We start from the raw sequence: 27,171 nt of genomic DNA, 5'->3' as shown, positions 1-27,171 counted from the left end.
GGCTGCAAAGTTCGTTATTGGTAGGGTCGAACAATACGCTAGTAGTACAGAGATGCTTCGGGAACTCAAATGGCAATCCTTGGATTTAGAAAGTCGACATCTGAAGCTGACTGAAGAACGATTCTGCTGCCACCAACGTATATTTCGCTTAAGGATACGCAGATAAGACAGGGTGTATACGTGGACAAAGAAAAAAAATTCCCGGATTTCCCGGTTAAAAATACACATTATCCCGGGTGAAAACACACATTTTCCGAGTTAAGTGACAGTATACTCTTCCTCGGCACTGTAAAACGCATCAATCCTTTGAATGTTTATGGTTTTATATACCGACTTAGAATTTCCCGGCACTTTAGACAACAAAACTCCCGGAAGGGGGAGGGGCATGTACGCTGCATATTTTCGTATTACGAAGGTATAAATTTGAATTCCACCAAACACCGCATGTTACTTTCCGAAACACTGAAATCGAGATTGCGATGCGCTTTTGTAAGCCAGTCATAGCTCATGTCACTTGATCTCGCCCGCTGATGACAACATGAGACACGTGATGTAGTCAGCCAATAGCAAGATGAGTCTTAAGTAGAGCGAACACACAAATAAGAAAAGTTTAAATTAAGATACATCACAGAAGTGTGCCAGTAAAATTTTTAATAACGACGAAAATGTCTGATCTGGGATCGAAATTCTTCTAAATGGTTGTCCTCAAAGCGTTGATTTTTAAATGGAGTCAAACGCTTTGTGATTTAAGAAACTCATCGTACATAGTTCATCTTGCACAAAGGGAAATTTGCTTTGAATGTAACGCTTTTCAAACCACCATTCGCAATATTTTCCCGCGACCTGTTAGAAATAGGTTCGTTTCAGCAGTTGCAAGAGAGCGCCAGATAACACGCGTCACCTCGCTTGCGCAGCTGCGATGACGCAGGAAGCCCGTATGTTCGTACGTGTAAAACATTAAAAGATCTTACATTATGTCATAAAAGAAACAAGACATCAGAGGATACTCCAAGAGTATCGGAAATTCGTGAACCACACTAAAATGCATAATTCGACTTAAAGTGCACATTCGTATGTCCACATTCGGATGTAAATTTTCTTGGAGTACCAGTGCTGTATTATCTTGTTTGGTCCTTTATTATGGTATAATGCCATACATGCACTTGAAATGTAGCGAACAGTTGAAACCCGCCAAGAGTGTGAAATTAAACACTTCGTTTCAAATAAATTGACTGCCTCAGCAGAAAAGATTAAAAGCCAAATCTCTTTAGCAAACCGACAAAAATAACTTCATTGATCTGCAAGGCGATTAATGGTTGACTATATTAAAAGTGGAAATAAAATCTAAAACTAATAACATATTTTAGCCTTCCGTTACTAAGCGAACGTATTTTAATTCATTTGATAGCTCCCGGCCACAAAAATCCGTTTTGTTTTCATTTAACGTGAGAGCAATAAACGAAGAGGAAACAACAAAATCACTGAACGTAAACACAGGTCACGTGGAGATGACCCACCTCCCCACCAGAACTCGGACTGCTCTGTGCATCAGCCCCAGATTTACTATATTTCCGAACCGGGGCAATATTAGGTAGTGGCGCCCAGCCATACTTCTGTAACCAGAAGCGGGAGAAGGTATTACTCATACGCGACGAAACTGCGCATGCGCAAAAGCCGACCGCAACTGCTCAAACGACTTAAACAGTTGTCACGTCATGCTCATCGGAGGCAATGTGTTGTTATGAAGCATTGCATAGTTTTCCTAAGCCTTCGACACACTGTGCTGTTGGCAGACGCTTGTGTGAGCACTGTGTTTTGTTGTTGTATGCGGCGCATTTCCTTTGCAACTTAAGTTTTATTTTTGTTTTTTTCCTCTCGTTCATGTTTTGTTGCTGCAGTATTATACTGCAGTAGCGGGATACAGTAATATCCTTTGTTGGAGTATTGGTTCTTACCAGTCAAATTCACAAAAATTTAACAGAAAACCAAAACAATGAAAAATTCCCGGAATTATAAACAATTCCCGGGTTTTTCCCGGTTTTCTCCCGGATGAAAAAATTCCCGTTTTTTCCCGGATCTCCCGGTTGTCCTGGGTCGTATACACCCTGTAAGAGAAATTAGGGGTTGTACGGAGGCATAAAGACAGCTGTTTTTCCATCGCTCCGTACGGTTGCTTGCAGAGTATGTAAGCAATGGTAGATGTACGTGTAGATGTCTATTTACGATGCACTTGTCCATAGCAAGCTAACAGCGCCTAAGGAATGCCGGAAAATCTCCAAGGGGCAGTGGTTGGTTCAGGAACTCGCAGTTGACCCTGAACATAAATAAATGTAACAGAGTGCGTACAAACAGACGGAGAAATTCACTACTGTACGATTACACTATAAAAATACCTAGGAGTAACCATCCAATTGTAAGAAAAAAACAGAGGTAGGCTAAGACTCAGTGGAAGAATCTTAAGGAAATGTAATTGTGCCACGAAAGATGTGGCCTACTAAATATTTGTACGACTTATTGCTGAGTACTGCTCATCAGCCTGCGATCCTCACAAGATTGCATTAATAAAAGAGACTACTCACGGCATGGCACAGTAGCGTGACAGCACTATCGAGATGATCTACAAACTTCAGAGGCAGACGGTACAAGAGAGGCATTGTACATCACGGAGAAGTTTGCTACTGAAATTACGAGAGAGTACGTTCCGGGAACAATCGAGCAACATATTAAACTCCTTACACATACGACTCGCGAAGTGAGCACAGCACGAATATACGAGAGGTTAGAGGTGATACGGAATATTATCACAATCATTCTTCCCACTCGCAGTTCGCGAATAGAGAAGGAAAGGGGGGGATCGGATAGTGGTACCGGAAGTACGCTCCTCCACACGCCGTAATGTGGCTTGTGGATATGCAACGCCGATGTAGAACCCTTAGTCTGCGAGTGCAAATAAGAACCGTGTAAATCGGAACAGTGCAAAAGCTGCAGCAGCAACATCAGCTCCTGAACTGGCTCGTTAAGCAGTAGCATCCATCACCGACGCAAGCGGCCTCACAGCCGCTGTATTTTGGCCCCATTCTTCAACATTCACACGGTTTGACGACGCTCAAGGAGACTGGAGGGTATACGTCTGCGGTCTACGGCAGCATTTCGAACTATACCACGTAACTCACCAGCAAAGACAGAAAGTTCATTCATGGATAGATCATGCAATTTTTCTCCTGTTAGAAAAACCAGCTACTCTTCTAGAACCATATCAGTTTCGTCAAAGAAAATGTGTGTTTTTTGAGTCCACATTATCGAAGTCAGACCAACATTATTACATCTATGCTGAGGCTTCATCAAAGAGAAAAAGTCATAAGCAACTGTATCACATGCGCGCAGCATAACTTTAAACACTAAGTCGCAAATCTGTTTTTACTTGTAGATAATGTCAGATTCTTTAAATCATAATGTCGTGTAAACGTATGCGCCAGTCAAAGGGATCTCGCACAAAGAATTAAAATTTTGGGATGTCTTATTGGAAGATGTACTTCAAATCACACAAACTTTCGAACTAGCATGGACTACCTATAGCGAGATTCAGCAGGAAGTGAAAGCTCCTGATTTCCACTAACCAAACCAGTGCTACTTGCCAACATTTTAGTCTGAACACCCAGCTTAAGTACAAAGATGAGCCGTGTTCGAAGTAATCTAGACTGAGTAAATAAATAAACGTGCCGAATGTAGCACCACATTCTACAGGGTGATTTTTCGATGTCTAGAGAATATCAAACGACGTACAGGCAATAATGAAAGGGATCGATAAGTAATGTAACATGTTTCACGCAAATCAGTATTTATGGAGCTAATTTGCCGGAGCTGCGAAACGAGGACTCTAACATACGTAAAACTAACAAGTTCTTACACTAAATGGTCGCGTTATAAAGATTTCATGAAACTCCTCTGTCTAAAATAAGCATATTGGTTGCAAAATGTTTCAGTAGCGAGTCAAGTGAAAGAGGGTCGAAACTTCGTAAACGCTGTATTTTCTCCGGACTTGGCCAGCAGTGCTACTTGGCGAGTTCCGTCTGGAGAACGGGGCATACTTCCCCTTGTACGTATTTGCTACTTAATGCCCACAGGGGACCAAAAAAACGCTTCCCGCATGTTGCAACCGAAAGTATTTCAGCAATCAGACCAGTTTAGCCTTTATTAACAAGGCAACATCAGTGGATGTCAGTTAAAATTATATCTGACATCTTGACGACTGTACTGCTTTCACTCATGAGGTAAAGGTATTAAAGTCGTTTCCGTTGTTTTGGGTGTTATTAATGTGTCCAAGTCGAAATTTCTGTGTTTCACTACAGATTTACTATAGTTATCGTCACTTTAACAGTGAACAAAAATTCATGTGGTGTGTCTTGCTGATACCTATAGTGAATCTATAGTGTCAGCCACAGTACACGCCAAAAATTTAGTGAAACAAGGAAATTTAGGCTTGGAAATGTTAACAACTCCCAAAAGAACGGAAAAAGTGCGGCTTTCAGTCTGTTACCACACGAGTGAAAGCTGTACAGTAGTCCAGATTCTTTAAATGCGAAATGCGTCTTAGTGATTAAGTTCATTCAGTAGCAGCTTAAAAAAGGCGTTCTGATTGATACAAATTATAAAGCTCCTGCTGAAAATGGCCCTCTGCTAGAAACTTGTTAATGTCTCCTGTGCGAGTGCCTGTTCCGACCTAAGGAGGTTTCCGTAGTCGTTTCTATAAACGAAATTTTAGGTTAACTGTCGACAAAACTGTTGTTGACACAAAAATATGGACTTTCTGCAGATTACGTTTTACCGAGAAGTTACTCGGCACCGGGCAATGTTGCGATAGACGACGGCCAACTCTGATCGTGTTTTACGACTAAAAATGAAGCCTTCCTAGCGTCTTCTTATCAGTTAATCGAGTTCTAATTATTTGAGACTCTCATGAACACGGCATGGAAAAACATGTCATATAACACTTCACAGACATGTAGTTAGTGTTTTAGCAAAAGAACGACAGAATGCAGAAGCAAGCTTTGAATCCGGAAGGACTTGAATAAACTCCTTGCCGACGCTGTACTTATCAGGATTTCACGAGCCTCATAAGTTTTTCATGGAACTTCTTCTTCGCGACAAAGAGATTTACGGGAGTTGTGTTCTGCCACTGATTCCGACGACTCTTAGTAAACCCCATTCGTACGCAGGTGGAAACACGACCCTGGAAGTAAATAACGACGTGGGCTTCAACGTTCTTGCTGAGCGCTCAGAAACGGTTACACAGAACGTGCATGCTCGCTCACGTAATCTGTGACCGCATCGCTCTGCACTGCTACTTATCTACGTCTACCTCTATACTCCGCAAGCCACCTTGTGGTGTGTGGCGGAGCGTACTTTGTGTACCACTGTCACTGCAGTTACCGACTGTATCTGGTGCTACAGACACACAGATTTAGTTTGCGAACACGCGTGAAATGGCAGCTTAAGCTTCTGTAGTGATTCTCAGAAATCAAGGTAAGATCCCGAAGAATACTATGTGGGTATTAGTGGAATCAAAGGCGGTTAACATGTTGAAGAGAGGATTTTACATGTTTCCCTTTTCGTACTAGACGAAATATCATTTATTACATATTTGACGAACCAAACAAATTTCGAACATTGGTAAATTTGTTATCTAACGCTCCATGTGGGCATAAAACAAGATAGCACCATAGTATGTGATTCTAACTTGTTTGCATTCCTACTTCGCAAATTTATCACTAACAAAATTTTCATTTCTATTTCATCAGGGAAGAAGCAGAAACTGGCTAAGTGAAACTTCTGGAGAAATTTACGATGGTCATTGTAAAAGTAAAGAACGTTAATTTGTCCGGACATTTGTAATCAATAGCAACTGCCGTTCAAGTTCCAACATATACCGCCACGCTCCACATGCTTTCCTATGCCTTCTGCTTACTGATTTGTCACTAAGTTGTTGAAATAGTCACTAACGTTCCCTTTCAATTTGTTATAATTTCCGTATTGCTTTTCGCCCAAAAATGCTTCATTTCGAGAAGTGAAAGATGATGATTACTCGGGACATAGATCGGGCTGTAAGGCGGATGTTCAAAAACTTCCCACTTAAACTGCCAAAGCAAATCCTTTGTCAACGCAGCAGAATGTGGCTGACTGTTGTCGTGAACAAGCACAGTGTGGCTGACAACAGGACACGCCACTGGTTTGCGCGGCGCCGCATGGCGTATACGGTATAAGGCCTGACAATGAACCGCTGGTTTACTGTCTCTCCTCTAGGCATAAAGTCGATGAGTAGCACTTCTTTTAGAATCCAAAACACTGTCCCCGTAACCTTATTGCTGCTCAAATTTAGTCTGCTCCTTTCGGTTTTGTTGGGAATGGTGAACGAAACCATTCTGGTCACTGTTGCTTTGTATCTGAACCTCAATGCAAAACAGTGTGAGGAAAGTCGGTGCAGCTCTCTTTCGTTGTTTTTTGTGCTCATCTGTCAAAATGCGAGGAACCCAGCAAGCGCACTCTTCTCTCTAGCCCAAATCATCTCTAACAATTTCACAGAGAACTGATCGTGAAATTTCAGAAAATCCCAAAATAGTGAGAAGTTTACCCTGTTGAAGTTTTCCAGAATCATTGATATGAGCTCATCAGCCATAACAGAAGATCGTCCTGGTCGTTCTTCTTCATGAAATTTCGTTCGTACGTCACTAAACGTAATGTACCATTATCGAACTCAACCTTCATTCATCACACCTCCATAAAGTTCAGGTGTTGATCTCTAAGTTTCAATAGAGCAGACGTTTTCTGCATATAGAACCCAAATTACACTATAAACCTCGAAATTGGGAGATTTTTAATTTTATCACGATTCTAAAATTTTGTTTATCATACTGGCGTTGGTGATTAAGTATCTATGCAATGGCAGTGGCATGCCATGGGAATTACGCGGCTCGTCAGATCAAAACTGTCTATTTATGCTATATATTTATGCTTACTTACGGTAGCATTTTTAACCACAGACGAACCACTGCCGTCATCTCGTTATAATCATCTGCTCGGTTCAGCCTGTGACGTAGAATCCGATCTTGCATGTATTGGTTAATCTTTCACAGCAAGTGTGCAAAATCCCACGAAAATTCGCAAATATGACCAGTGAATCGTCACATGCTCACACAAACCATGCAGTCATAAAAATACATTTAAAACTATCATAATACTTAAACCAGACCCAACATTTAAATTAATTTTTTATGCAAATAGAAGATTGACTATCATTCTAACATAGATCCCTGCTAGAGTTATAGAAACCGACTCAAAAAGTAGTGAGACAATATCTGAGTATCATATATTCCGATTGCGGTGGCCGCGACTAAATACCTAGCCCAGCTGTTGAATCGGCAGTTTAGAATCTCTCCATTGTAGTCTATATAACGCCTCTTTCAGAATACATTTATCACCTCAGTTCTCTAGACCTGGACGTTGCTTTTGGAACTCTGATAACGACTATTGCTGTTTAAGATGGTCCAGGTGTTGTTCATCGGTACTGATTTATGCCCACGTTACCTGTAGTTATAGCTTTCACTGTCACCGTTGATTTCGTCTGTAGGCTTAGGGTCGATACTTTGTCCAGTTCGGAGCAGTGACTTGCCTAGTTTGTGTCAGGCTGCGGCACAAAATTCGTCAACTCCATGTGAACTTAAGCCGAAAGGCATGATGTGGAGTAAATATTACTCAGAAATTCCGAACTACGAAGAAAAAGCTTCCAATTAACATTAGGAAGGCGGCCAATAAAGTTCATGCCAGTGGCCTCTGGGTATTACAGAGCCAGAATGCGGTCCCCAAAGTGCTCCTCCAGGACATCAAATAGTCTCCTGCTTCGACTGGATCGAGCGCCGTCTTGCATGAACCACTTCTTGTCGAAATAAGGGTCACTTTGGATAACAGGGGCGAAATCTTCTTCCAAAACCACGTACCATTCGGTAGCCACCGTGCCATCTAGGAATATCGCACCTATTATCTCGTGACTGGGCACTGAACAACAGACAGTCACATGTTAATGGTGAAGAGACTTCTCGATCGCGAAATGCGGATTCGCAGTCCCCCGAATTCGCGAACTTTGCTTAGCCATCCTAATGATAGCGGGCTTCGTCGCTAAACCAAACCATACTAATTCCCATTATGCCCCGCGGCCAACCGTGGAGTTTGAACGTCCAAACGCAAACCATTCAGAACAGAAGTTAGTACGATTCACAATAGGCACATTTGGCAAAAGTAATGTCTGGAAAATCCTCAGAATCACACTCTTGAGATGCAAAATCAAATGTCACTTGAATCACATTCTAGAATTCAGTAACGTGTTTGTTAGGAATATTGAAGCATAGACTGATACACTGTAGCAGACAGCTGGTTATGAAAAACAGAATGCAATTTTATTACGAAATTTCCTATTTCCCAATTTAGTGTAGAAGTCACTGAAGATAATCCGTACATAATCTGTTACCCTTTTTGGATATATTTTATACCGTCGGCAGAAATATAGTTCCAAAGATGTCTTTACCCGCGAATGAATCATTTGCTGTTGTTGCGTTCTTATGAGCTCTCCAGGAATCACAAAGTAGTATACACTTCTAGTTATTTGCGACATTGCCATTAACAACATGCACGAAAAAGGATTTTAAAAGGTCTTTTGACATTTTCCTACTTGTGCTAGCTTCCAAATGTATGTTTGATGGAAGATCGTCTTCATGACCTTTTTAGCTTTAGGGCCGAAATTTTTTTCCTGAAGACAGGTTGTAGACTGAACCATGGCATCTGTTGTTTTTTTCCCTTTCTTAGACAACGTCCCACCAGAAGTTGGTTCATAATTAAATCCACTTTGATCAGTGTTCCTAATGCAATGTGAGTGTGTCTGGAAACATGCAGTTTTCTGTGTTACTCGTCAGACAAAATGGGCCACAGAACAGCGAACATCTTGGTCTTTCTGTACATCTCCGGCTGCCATTAAAGCACTGACCTGTCTACGGCACATTCTGCGTTATTTTTTGAGACGTGCTATGAAATTGAAGAACATTTAACAATTTCTCCTGCTGTTTGGATCGCTCAAAATTTGAGATACCAGTACTGTACACATTTTACTTTATTCCTTGCTATGTCAGATGGGGTAGAACACGTTGTTTCATCTCCAGTTTTTTTATTGCCTTGGTCCTCGAAATGGATGTTTATTACGTCTTTTTTCCTCCATATAATCAAATATTACTTTGATGTTCGACGTGCTTCTTATGGATGGATGTCTCTTCAGTAATGAGTTGTAGGTCGCACCTTTATGTGGAGGTGTATGATAATCATCATAAATACGTTCAAGATATTCTTCCGGAAATTTTATTCTTTTCTGGTGAAGGTTCATAATCACCAGAACTGTTAACTTCTCTTTGAAGTGTACTGTTTCCCCCACTGCCACTAGCACTACAGTCTTGAACACGATTAATCGTGTTGTCGTCTATAAAGCCGTTTTCTTTATCCATTGTCGTTTCCAATGTAATGTCAGTTGAGCAGTCAAATGAACATTCATGTTTCTGAATAATCAGATTCATCAAAAACATTGCAAAAGTGTCGTTATCTTGTCCTACATCGTCTTCCGTTGGATAACGCCTTCTTACATGGGATGCCACAATACTTAAAATGTTCTAAACACTAACTGTTTCGTTCACATTTGCTGTACATATATGACAATACTGACACACATATACTAAAAACGTCAACTACTTGCTGGTGTAACTGACTAACTGTCGCGTTAACCTCCCTCACCTCTCCGCAAAGACCGCAAGAGCTGTTGTGAACAGACATAGAGCAACATAGTCGCAAGTCGTCGGAGGCATGGTTAGAAATGTGAGACGGGTGTGCGAACAAATGTTTAAATACAAATTCCTGTTACAGCTGAGAGACCTACCTTGTAAGTAGATTTTGCAGTTAGCTTGACAGAGTAGCGAGGATAAAAGCTAAGCAATGCATTCAATGAGGAATGTATGCAATAATCAATAGTAATTTTGTATCAGCGTGCACAGTTATACACAGACAAAATAATCTGCGCTATGCTTTTGGAAAAACAGATATCTGCGGAGAGTGGTTGGCCCCTGAAATGTCCTCCACCCGCGCAACGCAGAAGGCTGAAGGGTTGCAGCACTTACTGGCAGCTCAAACGTGAGTGGCATGATGTCGCACAGAGAAGCCTTCTCTTCTCCGCCTTCTCGTACGTATCGGCGCCTGCAACAATAACAATGCAATGACGCATTATAGCTCTTCTCCGTTATAAAAACTTTCAGTAAGCAGCGTCTTCAAGCTCTTAAATAGTGAAGAAAAGACATTTTAACACCATTAGTTGCTGTTTATTTACTGTTTGACTAGTTTTGGACTTTGTTCATACTCACAAGCCACCTGTTACCGAGAACGAAGTATCAGCGATGAAATGGTTCGTGTGGTAATACTTAGGCATTTGTATTCAGGAAGCCGAGCGGTTCTAGGCGCTTCAGTCCGGAACCGCGCTGCTGCTACGGTCGCAGGTTCGAATCCTGCCTCGGGCATGGATGTGTGTGATATCCTTAGGTAAGTTAGGTTTAAGTAGTTATAAGTCTAGGAGACCGATGACCTCGGATGTTAAGTCCTATAGAGCTTAGAGCCATCTGAACCATTTTTATTCAGGAAGACAGCGTGACACACAGTGCAATCCAGTAAGAACAAATTCTCCATTGTGTATAAAATATTGTAGTCAAGTTTATCACATCAGGCTGGATGATGAAAGGTACCATAATAAACAAAAATATATATTATTCACATGCATTAACATAATAATGTATTATGTAACTACATCTGTGATATCTTGCAACGCAGATATAACACTAACTTAAATGAGATGACAAAGAGAACTGTCTACAGCAAACATAGCCCAAATACAAATACGCAAGTAGTTACCATACGAAACATGTTATCACCGATACCTTTATTATCCACGTGCTACACATCCACTCACCAAAAATTTTGTTGTCTGTAATAGGTGACTCGTAAAATGTGCAAAGCTCAAAACTAATCAGCCAGTAAATAAAGAGCAGCTTTGGTGTTAAAATGATTTTTCTTCACCCGTTGTTGGAGCAGATATACATGTTACGGCAAATGATATGTAATAAACTACTCAAAAAAGTTTAATATCACTTGTATACCGGGTGTAAACGATAATTTTTACAGCGTACTACAGCGGTGTAGAGGACGTCGAGATTAACAATTCGATGCAGGGCACTTGTGATCCACCAAGTTGGGAAATCGACACAAACAGGCCCAGAAAAACCACATGCGTTACAGCGCACGCGCGGTTCCCGAGATTTTCAATATTCCTTCGCTCTCTGGGCGCAAACTATTGGTCCTAGCGAAAAATTAAAGTTTATGCAGTTTATTTTATACTGGGACATTTTCGCTAGAGTTGCGGTTTTCGAGTTATTCAAGAAACACGCAGAAAAGTGGCAATCAAATGTCCCCCACCTCCGTACTCACCACCCACAAGATCTTTAGTACGTTGGTCATAACACCGTACAAAAATTTGCGGCTGTACGAATTATTTCCCATATTCGATCTTTTTTTGCCTTCATTGACTGAGCTATTATAATGCCACCGGCTTAGTCATGCACCTACAAATTACAAAACTGACGTTTGCGCAAATTTTACCTCATAATTTTTAAAACCTTACCAGATTAAAGTTACAATTAAATGATTTGTCTGTCTGGCCTTCTTTCTATGAATGTACTCAGCTTGTGGGGGTTAAATTGAGATCGGATTTTAAGCGTAAGTAGTTTATGCATAACTTTTACAAAAACTTTTGTTTCAATACTCTCAAGGGAATGTTCAGATTAATAATGTTAACAAAATAGCCAACTAAGCCGGTGGTGTAAATGCCGATTGAATGTAAGCCAAAAAGGTTAAGTTTGGTAAATAATTGTATAAATTGTATAAATAATTTATACAGTTGTAGGAGGGTGTGCTATGGACAACATACTAAAAATCTTGTAGGTGGTGGGTGTGGGGACACATTTAAGTCACATTTGTACGGTTTCCTTGAATACCTCGAAAACCGCAGCTACTATGGAAAAAATATCCCAGTACAAATTTAAGCTGCCTTAATTCCTACTAAAACGTCCCACTAATTTTTTCTCTGGTGCCAATACTTTGCGCCTAGAGAGCGAGAGACTGTTGGAAATCTCGCACGTCGCGCATGTGCTGTACCTTAAGTGGTTTTTGTAGGACAATTTGAGGTGGTTCCACGACTTGATGGCTCACAAGTGTCCTATATCAAATTCTTAGTCGCCACTTCGTCTTCAGCCCTGCGGTGCGTTATAAACAAATATCGTTTACATCCTGTATATGCGAATGTTTCTAGCAGGGAATGAAAGAGTGGTCCTTAAGAAACCAAAGAAAAAAATAATAAATCCAGTTTGTACTAAAATACAGATCTTTGCACACCTGTGAAATCAAACTGCTGCTGGATAACATTAAATACCATAGTGTTCCACCACAGGCATTGTTACATGTTATGTAAATTGAAGATGGATGCTGGAGAAAGGAAAGGAAAGGAAAGGAAAGGAAGCGAAAGAAAAGGAAAGGAAAGGGAAGGAAAGGAAAGGAAAGAAAAGGGAAGGGGAGGAACCGTTGATGGAAGCTGCATCGGCACTTTATGCGGAATTAGCGGCAACGCGTGAAAATATGTGCCGGACCGGGATTCGAACCCGGGAACTCCTGCTTACTAGGCAGTTGCGTTAACCACTGTGCAATCCGGGTACTGTTTAGCGCAACTGAGAGGACTGTCTCGGCATGTCTCCCGGTCGACTCATGTTCCCCCCTAGCGCCACCTGCCGGAAGTTCCCGTCCATATCCTCCATGCTCGCTGTTTTGAGATTCCCGTAAGAGATCTAACGTACTTGTACATCCGCACTTTGAAGGTGGTGGATTCATTGTCCATAGAGAGGAATGAATTATATGAAAGTGTGGCGTGTGTTCTTTAGGACATGCCGAGATTTTGTTTCCGGTGCCGCCCTCTCCTGAGTCCATCCAGTGAGTGAGAAGGGTTCCAATGATGACACACCACAAGTTTCAACTGGTCCGAAGCACGTTCAACCGCAGACAAATCGATTCGATTGATTGTTGCCTACTGGAGGATGCTGTTCACAAAGTTGGAGCGGTGTTTCCCTGCATCGCCTATGTGTTGAGTGTAGAACTGAACAGTTTGTTGAAGGATCCTATCCTGATACTATACAGCCCTAAAAATAGCCTCCAAAACGATGAGGGGTGCCAGACATCCGTACGTGATACCAGTCCAAAACGTGACTCACCCACCACCTCCATCCAGAACGCGATGGATTGTGAGCATGGATCACACAGTGTTATTTGTACTCTTGTACAATGATCGCCTGGCGCCACCAAAATGAAAGTCTGCTCGGTGAAGAGAACTCGATGCCACCAATTAACGTTACGTCTTCATTGTTCACTGCCCATCTTCTTCAAAAAACAAGGAACAGGCTAGTTTGTATTTTTATTCGTAACGAAATTTTAGACGCCATACTGATCCTATGGACACGATTGCTTGCTGTCACACCCCTCCCACTTGCCGGCTAGAAACCTATGCGCTGTTCTGCTGCTTTCTTCTCGGAACATCTTCGACTCATAGTTTGTAGATAGCCGTCATTAGCTGTTACTGCTGATCGTCGGCGACGACTATCAGGCAGGTCTTCCACGTTTCGTGTCTCACCGTAGGTAATGAACGTTCGACTGACGTCTCTACGGCGTACACCAACTCTGCGGGCAAATTTCCGTATTGACAACCCTTCTTGTCCTAAAGTGAAAATGTGATTGCGATTGAAGTTGAAAATGATGGTGACAGGCATGGTGACAGACTGATCGGCGTACAGGAAGCCGCACTGTCCCGTACACGATTGGAGACACAGCGTATTCTGCTGTACTGTACGGGTATGCAGGTTTGCATTTCTCCGTGTACCTTGCGGTTACCTGTGGTCTAAATTGTACTGGGAAAGAAGTTTCCTATTTTAAAAAAAAAGTATTAAAGAGCTATAAAAGTAATGGGGCTCTTAAGAAAGCTCTTTTGGGCAATATATAAAACCAGAGATAACGTAGGAAGTTCCTAGTGATGTTGGAAAACCTTCATGTGGAATCAAATTTACTTAACACCTGGCAACAAGAAACAGTGTCGCCAGTTGCTAAGAGAGCTGTGAGAGCGCCTGGTTAAACAAAAATTGTCATTTTCTTGGATAAAGGAAAAAAACTACTCTTAGTAAGTTAAGATATATTGAGGCACAGGAAAAAGGAAAATAAAAGTCAACAAAATGAATTTTCTTGCAATACTGGGCATTTAGTAGCTTACAAGTTATGTGCAAAATATGAAACCTGTTTCAATCCCACTGAGAAAATGGTATAACAACACTATTTTATGTTGGTTGGTTTAAAAGGGGGTGAAAGGGACCAAACTGCGAGGTCATCGGTCCCTTGTTCCCAGTAAAACAATTACCCAAGGGAAAGAAGAAAACAAAGAAGACTCACGGCACAATAACACAATAAAGGAAGAACCAGAAGAACGACAGAAGGACAACAAACACTACAATGGGCAAAACAGGACAAGAAAACCTCATAGAAACGCAAGAAACATGAAGAAAAGATTGAAAACCAGAAATCATATTACCATGGCTGGCTGCCCATTAGAAAAAAAAAGGAGAAGCCAGCCTCTCTGCAACACATTAAAACCTCCACCCGAAAAGCCCTAGGGTGAACGACACAGAAGGACAAAGGTTATGAACTAAAACTCAGATCAAATGATAAAAACCACCCGCACGAATAAAACGTAAAACTAAAGCTGCTGTTGAGGCATTGTCGCCCAACATCGAAGGTAGGGTGCTGAGAAAGTTAAAAGTACGCCGCAAAGCGGCTAAAAGTGGGCAGTCCAGCAAGAGGTGGACTGTTTTTTTGGGAGCCACAGCGAAACTGAGGTGGGTCCTCGCGGCGGAGGAGAAACCATGTGTGTGCCACGTATGACCAATGTGGATTCGGCAAAGGACAACTGATTCCCTGTGAGAAGCCTGCAGGGAAGATTTCCACACATTCGCAATCTCCTTAATGACCCGCAATTTGTTGTGCATACTGTCATGCCACTCCGTCTCCCAAAGCTTAAAAACCTTGTGGTATAAGACAGAAGGCAGGTCAGTTTCAGAGATGACCATCTCTAGGAGCAGTTTCCACTTAGCCTGTTTGACCAGCCTGTCAGCAAGTTCGTTGCCTGGAATTCCGATGTGTCCTTCGGTCCACACAAACACCACCGAGTGACTGGACTGTTCCAAGCCAGAGATGGACTCCTGGGTGTTCGCAACTAAAGAATAATGAGGGTAGCACTAGTCGATAGCTTGTAAGTTGCTCAGCGAGTCAAAACAGAGAAGGAACGGATCACCAGAACGGGAACGGATGTACTGAAGTGCACGAGATATGGCCACAAGCTCTGCAGTGAATACACTGCAGCCAGCGGTCAAAGAATGCTGTTCAATATGGTCTCTGTGGACATAGGCGAAGCCAACATTACCGTCAGCCATCGAGCTGTCAGTGTAAACCACTTCAGAGCCACAGAACACTTCAAGAATCGAGAGGCAGCGGCAGCAGAGAGCGGTGGTGTTAATGGAGTCCTTAGGGCCACATAAAAGGTCCAGACGAAGCTTCGGCGAGGTGTACACCATGGAGGTGTACTTGAATGGACTTCAAGTAGAGGGGGTAAAGGGAAGGACTCCAGTTCGGAGAGAAGGGATTGCACGCGAACTCCAGTTGTGAGCCCTGACCTGGGCCGCCGTTGTGGGAGATTAACTGCCGCGGGAGGGAAAAGGAGACGGTAATTCGGATGTTCAGGAGAACTACGAATGTGTGCAACATAACTGGTGAGCAGTTGTGCACGACGGATCCGCAAAGGAGGGACTCCGGCCTCCACCAGGAACTGGTCACTGGACTCGTTCGAAAAGCTCCTGTCGCTAGGCGAACGCCACAGCGGTGCACTCGGTCAAGTGAACGCAACACTGAGGGCGCCGCAGAACCGTAAACCCGACTCCCACAGTCAAGGCGGGATTGTACAAGGGCTCTGTAGAGCTGCAGCAGCGTAGAGCGATCTGCACCCCGGTTGGTGCTGCTCAGGCAACGGAGGGCACTGAGATGCTGCCAGCACTTCCGCTTAAGCTGATGAAGGTGAGGTAGCCAAGTCAATCGGACATCGAAAACCAGTCTTAAGAATCTATATGTCTCCACTACAGTGAGTGGGTCGTCATTAACATAAAGTTCAGGTTCCGGATGAACGGTACGACGCCGACAGAAGTGCATGACACACGACTTTGCGGCTGAAAACTGGAAGCCGTGGGCTAGAGCCCGTGAAAGCGCCTTGTGAATGGCTCCCTGTAGGCGCCGCTCAGCAACACCAGTACTGGAGGAGCAATACGAAATGCAGAAGTCGTCCGCATAAAGGGAAGGGGAGAGCGACGCCCCTACGGCTGCTGCTAGGCCGTTAATGGCCACTAAAAACAGAGATAAACTCAATACGAAACCCTGCGGAATGCCATTCTCCTGAATACGGGGGTAGCTGTGGGAGGCACCGACTTGGACACGGAAACTACGGAGTGACAGGAAGTATTGGATAAAAATCGGGAGCGGGTCCCGAAGATCCCACTCATACAATGTGGCAAGGATATGATGTAGGCAGGTCGTGTCGTATGCATTACATAAGTTAAAAACGACGGCAGAGAGGTGATGGCGTATTGAAAAGGCTGTTCGGATGACAGATTCGAGGGAGACAACATTGTCAGTGGTAGAATGACCCTGGCGAAAGCCGCCCTGACATGGAGCAGTAGGCCACGTGACTCTAGGCCCATCCCAATCGCCGACACAACATAACGTTCCAGCAACTTACAGAGAACGTTGGAGAGGTTGATGGGCCTATAGCAATCCACATCAAGCGGATTTTTACCGGGTTTTAGCACCGGAATGATGGTGCTCTCCCGCCATTGCGATGGAAAGACGCGATCGCACCAGATTCGGTTGAAGATGACGAGGAGATATCGTTGTAGTCAGACGAGCGATGTTTAATCACCAAACTATTGATCCGTTCCGGCCCAGGAGCTGTGTCGTGGCAATGTGCAAGGGCGCTGAGGAGCTCTCACTCTGTAAATGGGGCGTTATAGGGTTCACTGTGGCGTGTAGTGAACGCGAGGACTTTCCCTTCCACCCGCCGTTTGAGGGTATGAAAGGCTGGGAGGTTGTTCTCCGACACAGAGGCTCGAGCACAGTGCTCAGAAAAGTGCTCGGTAATCGCGTTTGCGTCGGTAAATAATGCGCCACTGATGTAAATGCCAGGGATACCTGTAGGGGTCTGGTACCCAAAAAGACATCTGATCTTCGGCCAGACTTCGGAAAGTGAGGGATGGCACACAATGGTCGACACGTACCTCTCCCAACACTCCTGTTTTCGTCATTATATAAGCAGGCGAATGCGGGCACGGAGCCGCTTAAAGGCTATTAGGTGATCTAGGGAAGGGTGCTGATTATGTCGCTGTAGAGCTCGCCGATGCTTTTTAATTGCCTCAGCGACTTCCGGCGACCGCCAAGGGAGTGTCTTTCGCCAGGGGCAACGAGGCATCGCGTTTCCCAGCACAGAAGCGATCATTGTAGTGACCTGCTCAATCACAACATCGATGGCACCATTTGGGGGTGATTCAAAGGTGATAGGAGAAGTGAAGGCTACCGAGTGTGCCTTGTTTAAAGACCATCTGGATAGGCGTCCGTAGGCATGACGCCAGGGGAGTGACAGGAAGATGGGGAAGTGGTCACTACCACACAGGTCGTCATGTGCTCTCCAGTGGGTAGATGGGTGAAGTTCTGGGCCGCACATTGATAAATCAATGGCCAGGTAACTACCATGAGCCACACTGAAGTGTGTGGCGGCCCCAGTATTTAAGAGGGAGAGGTCGAGTTGGGACAGTAAATTTTCAACATCTCTGCCACAGACAGTAAGCATGGTGCTACCTCCACAAGGGTTTATGGGCGTTAAAATTTCCCAAATGTAGGAAAGGTTTAGAAAGTTGATCAATCAGTGCAGCCAATATGTTCAGGGGTACAGCACCATCTGCAGAGAGTTATTTCCTGCGTCGTTCATATCCTGACAGCCACAGCTTCAAGAGAAGTTTGAAGTGGCACAGCTTCACTACATACCGAGTTCAGGACACAAACGTGAACTCCACATATCAGCACGTTGTAGGTGTCGCCACCGGCGCCAACCTTGTGTGAATCCTCTGAAAATCTAATCATTTGCATATCATGGCGTCTTCTTCCTGTCGGTTAAATTTCGCGTCTGTAGCACGTCATCTTCGTGGTGTAGCAATTTTAATGGCCAGTAGTGTACAACAATTTCATTCTGAGTTAAACACTAAACAATTACTTTTAGTAGCGCTTATTTGAGAAATATTAAACAAAAGCATTTAACAATGTGATCGATATGATTCAATTTTACTAGCACGTGAGACATTTGAAAGAAGCAAAACATGTCTCATTAAACTACTTACTCCATCTACAACCAGCTCAGTCAATAAAAACTCCGACAGAGCAGGCATCAGAAGGCGCGACGGTCCGATCGACCGCCGTGTCATCCTCAACCGATAGGCGTCACTGGATGCGGATTTGGAAGAGTATGTGGTCAGCACAGCAGTCTCCCGGCCATTGTTAATGATCGTGATTGGAGCCGCTACTTCTCAGTCAGGTAGCTCCTTAATTGGTCTCACGAAGGGTGAGTGCACCTCGCTTGCTAACAGCGCTCGGCAGACCCTGACAATAATGGATCCAAGTGGTACCCAAGCCTGACAGCGCTTAACTTCGGTGATCTGGCGGGAATCGGTATTACCAGCGCAGCAAGGCCGTTGACAACGCAATGAATAAAGCATTATTAAATAACTGTTTGAATGAGGACTTGGAATTTCATAACATCGCAGATTACATAATAGAACGGGGCTGGAAATCTTACTCAGGTAACGTCAATCGACCGGATAAGTAGGTCTTACACAATAAGTTCCCTTTGATATGTATATTAAGTAAATATGACGAAGTATAGTTCATGGTGGTAGTATAATTCTACAACATTACTTTTCCTAGAGATAGACGAAGTATCGAGCTGCTGCGGCGGCGATGCTGACCACGATTGTGCAACCGTGGCTCTTCATGTAATACGCTCTATAAATCTCTTCTTAGCGTGGAAGTACTGACCCAGAGCATGTAATTATATACTCTGCCGTTACGTGCTCCAGCCCGTTGAATCCGAGGCTCATTTGGAACAATTTATAAGCACTTTTGCATCACTCGTTGCTCCAATTGCTTTTTGCCGTAAGGCAGGCCGCAGGCTATATTCTTTATTCTATAACGGACGCGCTCACTACGTTCCGTTCCATCTTTTCTATTCGTGCGTTCACCTCTCAAGTACCGACGGCCTTCTCTCCGTGATTTTCCTATAGCCTACAACTTCAATCTTCTAAGCATGAACTAGCCAGTTTGCACAAAATTTAATTCTGATATTTATATACAAATTTCGAACATTTTGTATCATAAATACATTAAATGCATTAAAATAAACCACAGAAAATATAAAATGTTTAAGAAAGCAACAATATTTTGATAAAATGTGTAAAAATGTCATCTATACGAACAAAAATGTAAATGTTCGTTTATTAAAAGCGTAAATCTCTGAAAGTTCTTCACTGAGTGCTTTGAAATTTTGACACAACGTTGCATTCGAATACGAGCCTGTTTCTATACAACTACTGGAGCGACATCTATATTAATAATAAATTTATAAGACCGTAGTGTCTCTCTGAACACGCTTCTCGAAAACTAGTAAATGATTTTTCATGCAGCTTTCGCAGGTAACTTGAGAATACCCTGGGCACTGCATAGGCTTGATTTCATAAAAATCTAATTACGAAAAAATATCCTGATTTAAAGTTTTATTTTAAACCGTCTTGTTTGTTTCTATTTGAACACGATGATCTCTTTCACTGGGGTTTCATAGGTAACATCAGCATAGCTTGGGGCACCACACAAGCTTTATTTCACTAAAATCAGATCATGGAAAAAAGATGTCGTAGATGATGGTTTTATCCATAGGCTTCTATTAATATTATAAAGGCGGAAGCAACTCTGTCCATTACATTTCTACAACTAACACGCTGAACCAATTTCTCTAAATCTGGTATGGAGATAGCTTGAACCCAGAGCAAAAACAAAGGCTGCTTCAGAAAGTGTGTAGTATTCGTTTGAAGAATGTTAAGCGAATTAGGGAAAAGTATTTAGTCTTTGAAACAGCTATTTACTCTTTGAATATTTAACTTTAGCATGTTTTGAAAATAGTTTTATCGGTTGATATGTGCTACGTTATACGATTCAAAGTAACGAATACAATGCTTATACAATCTTCAATGTGTTTAATCCACACTTCTACACTATTTGCAGCATAATGTACACGTGTGATGTGTAGCTACTCCGATAGCACGATACATAGATGGATGCTCCTGCCCGTACCCCTGTGTACGCACTGCTCGGAGCGATGCTCCGCATGTCGACGCTTCGGGCGTTTGGGTAGCATGGGGAAGGGTGAGAGCGGTGTGCACATCACGAGCTATTCTTACCCAAACAGGGAGACACATGAAGGCAGCTGGTGTTCTTGCACGTACAGCAGCTTATTTACTCACCATCACTCATATGTGAGCCCAGCTGAGGGTAACAGCTAGTCTCATAATATGTAAATACACATTTAATACAGAATGGGGAAACGTTGTTATCAAAAATCTCGAGAGGTACTTGACTGATTTACTTCAAAATTTTACACATTACTGTACTAAACATTCGGATGGACATAATATACAGGGTGATTATAATTAAAGTTACACTTTCAAACCGCTGTAGAAATATCACCACTGGTCAGAATGACGTCAAATTGCAACGGAATATTATCGGAGAAGGGGGAAAACGTATGGCAGAATAAATTTAAGTAACTAAAAAATGTAGCAATAGATGGCCTGTAAGCATCATAATTTAACAGTGGTCGACTACAAATGACAAATGAATCATATAACAATGCCTACGGTGTACGTTTGACGTTAGACAAACCGTACTACTCAGTTTGCATGGGTGTACAAGTGTAATGCTGTTAGTTACGTAAGCCCATCCACCATGGCAAGGTCATGTCACATCGGATGGGAAGAATCGGTTTTCAATCGTCCTGTGGCCAAAAACTGCATACAAAGCATCACTCACATCGGTTTTTAATCGTCCTGAGGCCAAGAACTGCATAAAAAGCATCAATCACATGGGTTTTGGTTTTTAATTGTCCTGAGGCCAAAAACACCATAAAAAGCATCAATCAAAATCAAATCGGATTATTAATTTCCGTGTGACTGGCACGAAACATGTTCAGAATAGTGTCCACCGTTTTCTGTAACAAGTTGAAATCGAGAAACAACATGTTCCACAACTGATCAAGTGTTTCCGGGGTCACGCTCAGAATGTGTTGCGCAATGCGTGTCTTCAATGCACGTAAGTTTGCAACCGGAAGGCTGAACAAAACATCTTTCAGATAGCCCCACAGCCAGAAGTCATACGGATTAAGATCAGGTGATCGGGACGACCAGGCTGCAGCGGAATGGCGGCTGATAATTCTAGCATTTCCGAAATGGCGCTTCAGCAGCTGTTTAACTGGATTTGCAATGTGCGGAGGTGCCCCATCTTGCATTAAAAAGATCCCATCCACACATCCACGCTGTTGGAGAACTGGAACTACGTGGTTGCGCAAAAGACACTCATAGTGTTTACCAGTGACGGCACAGGTAACAGGACCGGAAGCACCCGTCTCTTCGAAAAAATGTGGCCCTATGATAAATGATGCCGCATCCGCACCACACAGTGACCTTTTCAGGATGAAGTGGTTCTGGTTGATTTTCGTGTGGATTTTCTGTTGCCCATATTCGACAATTCCGTGTATTGACATATCCTGTCAGGTGGAAGTGGGCTTCGTCAATCTCAAGATCTTCCGCGGCCAATCATTGTCCACTTCCATGCGAGCAAGTAATTATAAGGCAAAGGTCTCTCTTGCTGACAGGTCAACAGGAAGCAACTCATGCACATGGGTAATTTTGAATGGATAGCAAAGAAGAATTTTTCGTAGGATTTACGCACCGTGCTCAAGGGTAAGTCCAGTGTTCGGGCAATTCTCCGTGCACTACACGTTTGCACACGACCACTCGCCTCCTCCTGCTTTGCTGTGGCCGCTGCTTCCACTGACGTCGAATCAATTCGCTTCTTCCTTCTAGCGAGTTGCACACCAAAAGAGCTCTTTTTTTCGAATTTCCTAATCATTTTCTCCAGACCCATGGCAGTCATCTGACCAAAGCCTATTTTTAAATCCTTCAGCGCCCGGAACTTCAGCAGAGCGACGTGTGCAGTCATCATTCTTGTAATACAGATTTACAAGCAGAGCGCCATCCAGAATTGAGACAGTCAAAGCGAACGTCGCAGACGCGCAAGGTGGAAAAACCGTGTACCAGGTGTGTTTATACCAGCTTTAGGTCATGCGCTTGACAGGTGTTTTCATTTACTTAGTCTGACAAATACAGCGCACTCTATTGATCAATTTTCACGCTATTTTTTTCTTCTGCCATACGTTTTCCTCCTCCTCCGATAATATTCCGTTGCAATTTGACGTCATTGTGACCAGTGGTGTTATTTCACAGTGTTTTGAAAGTTTAACTTTAATTATAATCACCCTGTATGTAAGACATAAATGTCTACGTGATATGTAATAGGGAAATGTTAGCAAAATCAGGAAACGTTCTTGACCAATTTACCGCAAATTTTTACAGGACACTAATAAACATTCGTGAGGACATAGGCTATATATATATTTGCAGGACACTCTATAGGTTTTCTGTTAAAACCAACTGCAAGCAAGGAGATGCTGTGCTTTGTCCATGTGCGGTTTTGTCTTCGTTTTGGCGATCTGTTTTAATTACGATAGTAGGATATTTAAACCAATAGAAAGATTTTTCTCTCTTATATATTATTTCTAATTATATATATTTTTAAATAAACATTGTATACACAACGATGTACTGTTTTGTTTTCTTACACGTAATCGTTTTCACAGAAAATTAAAGAGTTGTATTTATGGCTTACAGAATCTGAATTTGCAATAATAATAATAAAAAGCTCAAAATCAGAGAGAGGGGGAGGTGTAGATGGACGGAGAAGTGGGGAGGAAACGGGCATAGAGGGGGGGGGGGACAAGGAGGAGATAGACAGAAATAGGGGGAGGAAATGGACAGAGAGATGATGGAGTTTAGGATATATATCCAATTCCCACAGGTATTTAGCAACTGCAGGGTTCATACATGGATACAGAGTGTAGGTATTACAAATGTAGACTTCGATTGACTGGCAGCATACTGAAACGCTACAGTTTGCCAACAGAAAAGACTGCTTAAAAAGTCACTTACACCTTTTAAAAGGTGATGCTGCTCATGGAAGTGGTACTTATATCCCGTTTGATTGACAGGAATCATCGAGAGGGAAGAATAAAACAAAAAGAAGATAGTGCTAATGGTCACAGACTTGTTTATACCGCGGGAGAAAGTAAGAGAAATGTCGAAAGTTTGAAAACGTAAAACTCCACTGGCAAGGTGGAATCAGTCTCGTCTTTCAAAACAGTTGGAGACCGTGATAACAACTAACACTGAAGCAAATGTGTTATTTGGTTCCATTTTTCCGACCGAAGGAGGTGGTTCTATGTTAAGGCGGACCCGTCCGCCCATCCAGCGTCAGTTTTCCCATGGTTTCCCTAAATCACTTAAGGAAAAAGTCGGACTTGTGTCTCTGAAAGGATGCGGTCTTTTAATACCCCCATCCCTCCCCAATTTGAGCTTGTGCTCCAACTGTAATGACCGCGTCGTAATTGGTACGTTCTATCCTAATCTTCGTTCCTACCTTCCGCGTTATCGACAGTGAAGGGAAGTGCAAACAATATTAATACAGCCCGTCCTATGCATAGAGTTTTCAAATGAGGGCAGGTAAGCGCCGGCTGGGGGTACCTGAGCCTGGAGAGGTTCCTGGAGAGCAAGTTCTTGCGAGTGAGCTCGTAGTGGTTGCGGAAGTGGCACACACGCCGCCCGTCGTCCCTGCGGACCGGGTCAAGAGCCGCCATCGCCGTCTCCACGTGCCGCGGGTCGCACCAGCACAGGTCCCAGTTGCTCTTCAGGAACTCCACCTGACACCACGAGCCATAAGAGCTGTACATCCAAACAATTAAGTACAAGCGGTTTACAGTGTTTAGTTTAGTTTTGAGTCTACAGAGCGGGCGTTAAGTACAGTCATAGTGGCCCTGGGGCAAGTACACAAAGGGGGCCCCTCCACATCCCACACGCCTATCTCCTCTCTATCCCATTCCCAACTCAATAAAACGTCGCCCACACATCGTCTTTCACAGCCAGTCCATCTCCTCCCATTCCCCCCTCCACACACACACACACACACACACACACACACACACACACACACACACACACACACCATTTCATCATCATTGACTCGTAAGTCGCCGAAGTGGCGTCAGCTAAAAAGGACTTGCAATTTCGGCGGCCGAACAACCCGCATGGGGTCTCCCGGCCAGCAATGCCGTACGATCATTTCATTTCACTACATTACACCATTATCCTGCTACTCTCCTCCCATCTACGTCAAAATGTGAAATAAGTAAGATACATGAAAAACAGTCTATTTTATTTTAAATACTCTGGTGAAGCGAAATACAATCATAATTTTTTCCCCCGATTTATTGATACATGAAACATGTATTCGTCCCTGAATCGTTGCGCGTAAACACTGCACATTACTCAAAATACGCAACCAAAGTGTCTTTATTTAACTTGAAGACTAACTTCTTACGCGCAGGACAGAAACAAGTAAAATTAGTTATTTAAAAAGCTGATTAATATAACAACAAATGAAACAATATCTAATACTTTAATGCAAATGAAAACAAGATTTAGTAGATAATTTGGAAGAAATATATAAGGTCGAAAACCGCCTCAGTAGCTGAGTGGTAAGCGCGGCTATCTGGCATGTGGAGGACGCGGGTACGTTTCCTGGTACTGCCACGGATTTTTCCTTGGTGGAGGCAGTGGAACGAGGTGCACTCAGCCTCGTGATGCCAGGTGGGGAGCCACTTAGTAGAGTAGTAGCGGATACAGCTCACGAAAGCAGCAATGGCCGGGAGAGCAGTGAACTGGCGCCACGACCCTCCATACCGCATCCAGTGATACCACTAGTAGAGGATGACATGGCGGTCGGTCGGTACAGATGGACCCGCCAGGGCCTGCGAACAGACTTAAGGCTTTTTATGAAAATAAGTTTGAATATCCATGTAAAAATGTAATTGTTAACGAAACGTATTTGCTCAGCAACCTAAATTCTTGTCTTACTTAAATGAGCTTTTCCTCTGTACATGGAAAATGGTCCGTTATTTTTTGCAAAATCAGTATTTTGTGATTTATCATTTCTACGTAGCTTATACGTCCTTATCTTCGTTTATATTCTGCGAATCATAGTATACGTTGCGTCAGAGGGTACACTCTTCTGAACCATAACGTCTGTGCGAAGAATTAATGTTTGTGCGCCTGTTTGCGAGCAGTTATTTCTGCAACTTTATCTGCACGGTTTCTACGGGTTGGACACATTGAGTGTTGAAGACATTGGTGATTTTCACGCTAAAAGATGAGCCTTGGTGTTTTCCAAATACCTTCTTGAGAGATGTATGGAGTATCGCTTCGAGTTCTGCCAGTTAAGACTTTTCGGCGTTACTGTTACTCTCTCTCGACGGTCAAACAAGCCAGTGACCATTAGCCCCCACTCTTTTCTCCTAATAATAGGGTTTCCAAACGGGATAACAATTCCTGACTCATTCTACAATATAAAATTTTTTAAAATTTTTTTAGCCTAGAGAAAGAACCGTCAGAATTTCCAACAACCGTGGGTTTGTTAGATACAGGGCGGCTGTAAATTATTATCGACGTTAGCTATGTCGGAAACGGAAAAGAAATTTCATGTGAAAATGTCATTGAAAATCTTATGTGATTCATTATTTAGATATTTGTCACAGGCGGTAGACATGGAATCTCTATAGAAAACTTCATTCCTAGAAACAAGATATTTACTTGCGAATGAGTTTTGTCAATCAACCTCACAAAGCTCGTAGAAGTGCTTCTTTGCTGCATCTACTCGTTTTTTAGGCAATTTCCACTCAATGGCTTTTCTTCCACAGTTATTGAAAGTTTCGTCTTGTAGTCTGTCGCCATGACCCTTTGGTGGTACCTACTTGTGACAGCAACCGAGAAATATGTCACAGTGGTAACACAATGGATTCGCTTTCGGGAGACCGACGGAAAAAATCCCTGTCGGGACATTTAGATTTAGATTTAGGTTTTCCGTGATTTACATATATCACTCCTGGGAAATGCCGGGATGGTTCCTTTGAAAAGGACGTAGTCGATCTCCTTTCCCCATGCTATAGTACTTCGAGTTTGGGCCCAATCTCTAATAATCTGACTGTCGACGGGTCGTTAAACTCGAAACTTCCTTCCGTCATATTTCGTCGTCGATGGGACAGTAGATCGTAATCTTCTGTCTTGACGCGCGGTGTACCCGCGATGTCTCAGGCGCCTGTCCACGGTTCGCGTGACTCCCACCGTCGGAGATTCGAGACCTCCCTCGGGCATAGGTGTGTGTGTGTGTTTGTGTTGTCCGTAGCGTAAGCTACTTTAAGTTAGATTAAGTAGTGTGTAAGCCTAACGACCGATGACCTAAGCAGTTTGGTCCCATAGGAACTTACCACCACCTCTTCCGACTTGGTTTCTCATAGCACGGATTCCAAGAAGGGATATGCAAGACATTAGGTGCCATATTAATACATTCTACAGGTTGATATTGTGTCTGAAAAGAATGAGATTATGTTTTTAACCTACTGCTACACTTCGTTTGTTACATTTCTTACAACTACGT

General features: G+C 43.0%; 1 protein-coding gene across 1 annotated transcript in view; it reads right to left on the bottom strand.

The window, feature by feature from the left end:
• LOC124606100 (probable tubulin polyglutamylase TTLL9) overlaps positions 1-24,412 on the bottom strand; it is a 116,445-nt gene extending 92,033 nt beyond the window's left edge. The window contains exons 1-2 of the mRNA XM_047138066.1: positions 24,207-24,412; positions 10,203-10,278 (exon numbers count right to left, since the gene is read on the bottom strand). Of these exons, the coding sequence (XP_046994022.1) occupies positions 10,203-10,278; positions 24,207-24,412 (282 nt within the window). The remainder of the gene's footprint in view (positions 1-10,202; positions 10,279-24,206) is intronic.
• Positions 24,413-27,171: the final 2,759 nt, after the last annotated feature.

Source organism: Schistocerca americana, chromosome 3, assembly GCF_021461395.2.
Source record: "Schistocerca americana isolate TAMUIC-IGC-003095 chromosome 3, iqSchAmer2.1, whole genome shotgun sequence".
NCBI classification, from domain to species: domain Eukaryota; kingdom Metazoa; phylum Arthropoda; class Insecta; order Orthoptera; family Acrididae; genus Schistocerca; species Schistocerca americana.
Note: the sequence above shows the minus strand (reverse complement) of the source record. Positions and strands in the feature narration are given on the sequence as shown.